Source organism: Nicotiana tabacum, chromosome 21, assembly GCF_000715075.1.
Source record: "Nicotiana tabacum cultivar K326 chromosome 21, ASM71507v2, whole genome shotgun sequence".
Lineage (NCBI taxonomy): Eukaryota > Viridiplantae > Streptophyta > Magnoliopsida > Solanales > Solanaceae > Nicotiana > Nicotiana tabacum.
Genome location: NC_134100.1, coordinates 16,825,214 through 16,833,937, shown reverse-complemented (window position 1 = coordinate 16,833,937; position 8,724 = coordinate 16,825,214). Strand labels below are relative to the sequence as shown.

The window sequence follows — 8,724 nt, the reverse complement described above, 5'->3', positions numbered from 1 at the left end:
AAATGACAAAAAAAATTAAATATTGTCAAAAATTAGGTGCTCACAAAGGCCAAACATTAATAATTATAGGATATGTAAAGAACAAAAATCTAAAGATTGAAGAAGAAGGGTTTGCTGAAACGATAGGTTCGGAGCTTGATGATGATGACGGGAGATTGCTAGATTGGGAGGTATTGCTGGATTAGGGGGCCTCTTTTTTGAAAAGTCAAAAATGTCCCCATTATTAATGAAAAAATAGTCGCATATAGTAAGGGTATTTTAGAGAACTTAAAATACATTCATACAATGCTAACCTATTATAACTAAGTAGTAGGTTAGCAAAACTCATATATATATTATACAAAAAAATATGTATTTTAATCATTATTAATATTGAGAGTAGTTAAAAATATACATTTCTCAACAATAATAGAGCTTTGGTGATTGGTCTTTTAAATTTCTTCAAAAGGGAGTACTTTGTGTCTCTATCAAATATTTAACCAACTTATTATCAGGTTTAAGGAAAGATTTAATTAGAGTTCACATGTGAAGGTGCAGTTTCTGTTATTTTTGGTCTATATAAAATTTGTTACAGTTTTTCAAGGGCAGTTTCTACTACTTTGAGCATTTTCCAGGTGAAATGGGGTTACATCAAGGCTCTGCGTTCAATCCGTTCTTATTCGCCTTGGTGATGGATGCGATAACAAACCATATTCAAGGGGAGGTGTCATGGTGCATGTTATTTGCCGATTATAGTTCTGATTAATGAGTCACGAGCCGGTGTTAACGAGAGATTGGAAGTTTGGAGACAGACTCTTGAGTCTAAAGGTTTCAAGCTAAGCAGAACGAAGACGGAATACCTCGAGTGTAAGTTCAGCGCTGAGCCGGGAGAAGTGGACCTGGATGTGAGGCTTGAGTCACAGGTTATCCCAAGTAGAGGCAACTTCAAGTACCTTGGTTCGGTTATCCACGGGAGAGGGGAGATCGACGAGGATATCACACACCGTATTGGGGTAGGATGGATGAAGTGGAGGTTAGCATCTGGAGTCTTGTGTGACAAGAGAGTGCCAATGATACTCAAAGGTAAGTTCTATAAAGCGGTGGTTAGACCGGTCATGATGTACGGGGTTGAGTGTTAACCTGTTAAGAACTCACATATCCAAAAGATAAAAGTAGCAGAAATGAGGATGTTGAGGTGGATGTGTGGGCACACCAGGATGGATAAGATTAGGAATGATGATATTCAGGAGAAGGTGTATGTGGCTCCCATTGATGACAAGATGCGAGAAGCGAGGCTCAGATGGTTCGGGCATGTACAGAGGAGAAGCCCAGATGCTCCAGTAAGGAGGTGTGAGCGCCTGGTTGTGGAAGGTACGAGAAGAGGGAGAGGGCGGCCTAAGAAGTACTGGGGAGAGATGATCAGGCAGGATATGGCGAGGCTTCAGATTTCCGAGGACATGACACTTGATAGGAAGTTGTGGAGGTCGAGTATTACAGTTGTAGGCTAGGAGGTTGTTGAGTCTTGCGTTAATTTGCCTTACTTTGTACCTTTGTCAGCCTAGTAGTGTAGGTTTCTGTCTAAGATAGCTAGGGGCAATGTCGCATCTTACTATTTTCTATTTTCGACGCAGGATACATTTACTAGCCATCGTTTTTGCTGTGCATTTTTCTTCTGCATTTTATGTTCCTATTTTTCCTATGATCCCCGTGGTGATTCTAATATTCTCCCCTTTTGTCTTTTTATTATCTTGAGCCGAGGGTCTTTCGGAAACAGTCTCTCTACCCCTTCGGGGTAGGGGTAAGGTCTGCGTACACATTACCCTCCCCTGACCCCACTTGTGGGATTTTACTGGGTTGTTGTTGTTGTTGTTTCTACTACTTTGTTTTGTTTTCAATATCTATTGCAGTTTTGTTAAAAATTTAAGATTGACAAAAAGTACTCATTTTAAAAAACTGAAAAATCGAAAACTATTAGGAATATATTTACGGTAACAATTTTAAATTTTCCCAAACATAAAGTCATTTTAGCGGACTAGGGCATGAGCTGCAGAACTATTCTAAATATTGGCCATCAGTATTAAGTTTGGTCTTATGTAGCAATGGGAGTGGAAAAAATGGAGAACCTAAATTCAGATTACTCAGATAGTAATAGTTTTGAGATACCGATACTAAGATAAAAAGAAAAAAGTTTGGTTTCATGTAATTCCTTCATTTCATTTTATATACTAGTGTGATTGAATATGAAAGTTGATAATGTTAATTTGACTTATATCATATTTTAAATTAATGACAAAGAAAACATATTGAAAGAGTGCTTAAATTTTTAATTTGATTGATAATTATCTCATAATATGTTAGTACTTCTAAATGTGGTAACAACATCAACTGTGCTTGCTCTCATTCCCAATGAAACCCCTTAGCCATTTTTCATCACTATGTCCAACGTAACAAGTGCCTAGGTGAACACATTCGAATTCTAGTTTTGTAGAGTGAAAATTTATCATAAATTGATTAGTTTTGTAGAGTGAAAATTCATCATAAATTGATTAGTTTTACGCCCGTTGTCGACCTACAACAACCTCCACTCTCCTCCTTTATTCAGTCTTGGGACAAGCAAACTTGTAGAGTGAAAATTCATCATAAATTGATTAGTTTTGTAGAGTGAAAATTCATCATAAATTGATTAGTTTTACGCCCGTTGTCGACCTAAAACAACCTCCACTCTCCTCCTTTATTCAGTCTTGGGACAAGCAAACTCATATAAGCGATATGTACATATAAATGCAGGAGTACAAAATCATTACTGCAGTTTCGCATCTACAGATACCTCTTCTGGTTCAGAATTAACCTATTACAATGTATATAGATTTTTCAGCACCTCATTTCAACGAAAGTTAAAATAACGATTCTAAGGGGAAAAATCGCATTTTGCCATTTTTTTAGCTGATAATTTTTCAGTTAAATACAATTTATCCTGTTACAATGAAGCGTCCTCCTTGCAACTAATAAAATTTACAAAATCACTGTCCTTCGCAGAGTAGGCTAAGAGTATCTCCACTACCAGTCAGCGGGTGCCTGCTCCACAATAACCAATCCTACCAAATCCCATGTCCCCTCTTTGAAGAGCCCAATTTCTCGAGGCACCAGAACTCTCCCCCATATACGTCCCACACTTGATTCCCGGTAAAGTACAACAAAAATTATGAACTTCTTGTGCAGCTTCCATGCTGGTACCCCAACCAACATTTGAAAATCCCCGAACTGATCAGCCCCAAATTTGTATCCCTGAACGGACACAGTCTGTGCTCATAGCTTCCAATTCTATACTCCTAAGAATGCTGAGAAATTTAGTGTTTTTGACTCATACAAGGTGCAGCCTATTGGACCCAGCTTCCTCTTGGGTAAAGTAAACATCAGCTGACTTAGTTTCTCCCTCACAGCTTGCTGACTGACCTCTTTTAAAGGGTCAAAAGCATCGGCTTGAGACATTAGCTTACTTAGTTTCTGTTTCGCTGCTCATTAGATGAATTCCCATCAGACCTCTTTAAAGGGTCAAAGGCATCAGCTTGAGATGCCCCAACTAGCTCATCTGTCACAGGTGATTGACAAGGCAACTTTATATCTCCATTTGAGCTCAAGCCATCACTTTTTGCAGGATCAGGCGTAGGACTCAGGTCCTCAAACAGAGCTAGAATAAAGTTTTTGTAACCTGGTATCATCTGCTCACTAAACCTCATTGCTGAAGTAGGCGAACCCATACCGCTTTGAGTTTGAGATTCCATTGCATCAACTTCAGCCAATAGATCTGATACCGACTCTTCAGCCAAAGTGCTGAACTCAATAGGCTCATTAACAGCTGCCTGCCAATTGGATAAGTTTGACACCTGGAGAGATGGGGAGGTATAATTAAGTTGATCTGCGACAGGAGTGGGCGTGGCAACATGATCACTCACTGCTTCAGCTGGCTTTAGCGAAGAAACGGAAACAAGACCGGAATCCCATTCTTCAGCAGATGGTTCTGCAGTTGGAGTATTTCCATCACATTCATCAGCTAGACTAGAACCACTGCTCCAGCTAGGGCCTGAATCCTGCACAGACAGCTTAGAAGGAGCAGATGCTTTGTTTTCAGCTGCCCGTCCAGCTTTAGCTTCACCATAGGACTTAGGAGTAGAAGTAGACCAATCATGTATATCTGAAGCACGAAGAGGAACACCTGAACTCAAAGAAAGCAGCTTTTCAGCAGCCTGAGCTTCAATATCGTCATAGCTTGTATTTGCAGTAGGACTTGGTCGATCTGAAAGATTCACGTTACCTTTCTGTTCAAATGACTCTTTTGAATTGGTACCTGAAGCAAAGCCAGTGTCCAAGTTAATTGAACTTCTACAACTGGTTGATGAGCCCCAATTCTGTCCAGAAGACTGTCCTACATAACTCTGGTTGTTAGATTGGGCTTTACGGTTGTAACTCTCAGTAATCTGGCACATTGTGCTTCCACAGGAATCCTGAATTACTTGACCTCTGGCAGAGTGAAGCTCCACATTTTCATGACCTCTTTCCTTACTTGGAAGAGCTACATGCACCTCCCCATGACGGGACGAAGGGACTGGGCTACACAGTTGGAGTTTGTCTGAATAAGGATTACTTCCATTCATCAAGTCCAAAAATTTTGGAAATGGAGCAGACAACCCATCTATCCTCGCATTCTCAGCATTGCCATTTAAGTCTTTACTTGCACGGTGGCAAGGTACCTCCATTTCTCTACATTCTCTCCCTGTTCCAGTAGAACGTCCACACCGTTCAGAAACATTTCTGTCAGCAGAGGCAGCTCCAAGCTCCTGAGACCGGCTTGATGTCTTTCCATGAACCGGAGGGGCTTTATGGAGCAGCCCATTTAGTGCATCAGTCAATAGTACTGAGTCATCATACTCATCATTTGTCCATATCCTCATATCAAGTGGGAAAAGCCCCAATTTACTCCATTTCCTCAACTGTATCATTGAAAATGATCCTTGCGTTTTACCAGTAGGGTCACGGTAATGCCACACTTCATCCGTTTCACTGATGTTAGTGGATGCTGAGTTTGCTGTTGAGAGACTTGCAATTGAAGTTTCAGATCCAGACCCATCCACAGCCTGATCAACAGTAGCTCGATCTCCTAGTTTCTCCAATATATTAGTCCCATGAGTGTCTGTTTTCTCACTCATTTCGCACTGAGCCATTATAGATCCTTGTTCTTTAAATGCCTGATCAACCGTAGCTCGATTTCCTAGCTTCTCCAATCTATTAGTTCCATGTGCCTCTTGTTTCTCCTTCATTTGGCACTGAGCCATGGTAGATCCCTGTTCTTTAACTGGATAAGCACAACAAAGGTTCTAATTAGGTCATGGTGAGTAAACTTTTAATAAAGTTGCTAGTACAATTAATATCTTACCATTTGTAACATGATGACTATATTGCAGTTCCCCATGTATCCTATCTGATTCCTTCCAGGGATTTTTAGCTTGAGCAAGTTCACTTAGTGTTAGTGAGAGCTTTTCTTTCAAGTATACCCAATACAACTTGAATAGATACTCCCAGCTGCCTTTGTCATCAAAATCTACTTGAACCTGAACAGGTTTTTGGTATTATAGAAATTTAAATCACATCCAATGTCAAAACCAAGCCAAACATTTTTTTTGTTTGCTGAAATAAAGAAAATGAAACTAGATAGTAACAAAACTTTACATAAAGAATCAAATTAAATGATTTCTTTCTTTATGCAAGACATGACAAGAAAAATAAAAGAGAGCAAAATTAGTAATTTAAACTGATAACCAGATCCAGTTCCCAAAGATTACAACTGTTCTTTCCTTTTCATAAACCGACGGACTAACCATGCTTGGAAGTAACTTACTCAAAATATGTGGAATCGCAATGAAATTATTACATGCAAAATAAAAAATCTGTCAATATTATGGGGCATATGATTTACCGTTCCGTTGTTTCCTTGGTCGTTATTCTCAATCAGCATGATAGTTCGCATGCACATTGAGCAAAAGCCTTTGTTTCGTCGAACGCAGAAGTAATCAGCATTTTTTATACATCCCTTGCACAATGAATATGTACAAGTATAGCACAAATAGTGGGAAGCCTTTTGACACACACTACAAATATGCCAACCTGAAGACAGAAATTTTCGTGATGTTATAACACACAAACCTTCTAGAACTGGTAATGTGATCAGTAACAGAATAGAAATAATGACATAGATAACTTCAAGCAACTACAAAATCTTGAAGACTTCCAGCTCATGAATCCTCTCTTTTTTAAATCAAAAAGCTTATAGTCCATGATTTTGGTAGGACAATGTTGAACAGGAACAAAGAGTTGATCTCATGCATCATATAGAAAAATGAACGAATATTTTGATGTTTAAATTAACATACTTTTTCCTATTTAAAAAAGCTGGAGTAACAAATTATTGTGCACAAGAATCAAGCTGAAGCACCAGGTGATGAAGTGGGTTACCTAATAGTTAAGACTGGCTGCAACATCTATACAAGGCCTATTCCAGATTTTTTTTATGGGCATAAACGTAACAACATGAATTACTGTCATGCAAGATCATAAGTCTTCATGCAATCTAGTCAACTATTTACTATTCCCTCTGTTTATTACTAGTTCAATATCTACCAATCATATGCCACTCCAAATTGGTGTCCACTTTCTAATTTTTCTTTTCATGTTATATCTTGGGTCTGCAAATTCCTGACCTTGAATGAGAAGGCAGATTAGCATGGACTAACCTAATAAATGCAAATCTAAGTTACAATTCAGAAATGCGGTGTAAGATAACGTTGGGAGAAAATCGTATAAACAACAACAACTGCATCTCAATCCTAAACTAGTTGGAGTTGATTGTATGAAGTCTCCAAATCTGTTCTGCTCTATTGAAGCGAAAATCCCGCAACAGAAACAGCTAGAATTCAATCCCAAACTAGTAGGGACAGCTAAATGAATTCTCTGTATTCATTCCGCTCTATTGACGAAAACTCCCGTGAATAAACTAAAAGCCAAAATAGAAAAAAAGCTAATAACCAGCAGCATAAAGTAAATAGTAGGTTCTTTTGAGTTCATGAAGAAGGGGAAACGTACCACAGAACCATTTAGCGTTGGAGCTGAAAAATTCCTCGTCCCGCTTAATACAAGCTGGATGGTATGCCTTCGGACAACCCCTAACCATTAAGAATACATTTTGGAAAAGATAAGGATATATAAATTACCATTTATGAAGTACTAATAGCGGAGGGAGTATCACTTTTATCAGAAATTACAGTACACTAGCATCCAGTATGTACGAAAAGCTAGAAGTTGGAAACGAGTTTAAGTTCTATACACTGACGGTGTAAATTTTTTGCACAATCAGGTTACTTATTAGGTAATTACAGGTAAATCTCTTGATCAACATTAATTGATAATCTGATAAAACGGTAAATAATCTGCAAAGTAACCTGCTATCGCAGGTTAAAGTTCACTGATTCTTTACCCTTCCCGGTGCCCATGTATATAACCTAAATTCATTGGAAAAGAGTTTAAGTTCACAGTGCAAAAAACTATTTACACAATTAGGTCATCACTTATTAGATAATTACAAGTAAATCTGTCAATCAGCATTAATTGATAATCTGATAAAAATGGTAGGTAACCTGAAAAGTAACCTAAAATTCACTGATATTACAAAAAAATAACTTAAAGTCATTGGAAATCAATCAACTGCGCCTCAATAAGAAACTAATTGAGATCAGCTAGGTAAATCCTCTATATCAACTTTGCTCAATTTGGAAATGAAGGCAAAATGAAAACCTAATTTGTGCACAAAAAAGAAGGAAAAAACAACACGATTAACTCACTTGCGATCGCATAACACGAGTGAACCACCATCGAAACATATAAAGCAAACATCTTCTTCTTCATCCTCCTCCACTCGCTGAATCTTCGGCGGCGGAGGCTTCCCTGCTTGTCCACGTGGCGGCCGTCCTCGCTTCCGCTTCTCCGAGCCGATCGTCGCTGAAGTGCTTACCTCCATAGTCACCGGAATCGGAGTATTATTAACAGTAGCGAGCATCGTATCTCCGGCGACAGCTATCGGAGCTCCGATCGGCTGAGATTCGGCCATATCCTGAAATTGAATTGTACTTTTTTTTTAGCTCAGGAAACCCTACAGAACGTGAAGTGTCAGGGCTTATTGCATCTTTCGTCAATTATTTGACTGTATAAATGTGTTCAAATTTGTACGACTGTACGCACCTTCCCACGAGGTGATTTTTAGTGTGGAACAGTTGGGTAAATTTTGTGAACTAAAGACCGACAAAGGCAACACTAACGTTCCATTGATTGGCTGTATTAATTAAAATAATCTCAACAAAAATTATTAAATTAGAGTATAATAAACATCCTTTTAAAAAACTTATAATACTCTCTCTCCAATTCATGTGGCGCTGTTTAATCAAACACGAAATTTAAAAAAAAGAAGAGAGTTTTTTTTAAAACTTAAGGTTATATCATTAAATATAAAATGACATGTTTAAAATTAAATTATTTTTAAATATAAAAAATTTAATTTTTTTGGAACAAACAAAAAGCAAAGTATGCCACATAAATGTGATTGTACACATATAAATTATATTAGAATTTATTCATTATTTTATGTAAAATATAATATTATGTAATAACAAATACTCCCTTCTTTTACTTTTTACATTTTCC

General features: G+C 38.0%; 1 protein-coding gene across 2 annotated transcripts; it reads right to left on the bottom strand.

Annotated features, from left to right (window-relative positions):
- Positions 1-2,888: 2,888 nt before the first annotated feature.
- LOC107821538 (uncharacterized) lies at positions 2,889-8,333 on the bottom strand. Of its 2 annotated transcripts, XM_016647967.2 has the most exons (6): positions 7,869-8,290; positions 7,114-7,193; positions 5,951-6,138; positions 5,411-5,585; positions 4,292-5,329; positions 2,889-4,192 (listed from the first exon to the last, which is right to left on the bottom strand). In XM_016647967.2, the coding sequence occupies exons 1-6, from the start codon at positions 8,132-8,134 to the stop codon at positions 3,477-3,479; spliced, it is 2,463 nt and encodes an 820-aa protein (XP_016503453.1). In that variant the 5' UTR covers positions 8,135-8,290; the 3' UTR covers positions 2,889-3,476. The 2 variants fall into 2 exon arrangements, with proteins under 2 accessions (XP_016503453.1, XP_016503452.1); XM_016647966.2 differs by having other exon boundaries at positions 2,889-5,329; positions 7,869-8,333.
- Positions 8,334-8,724: the final 391 nt, after the last annotated feature.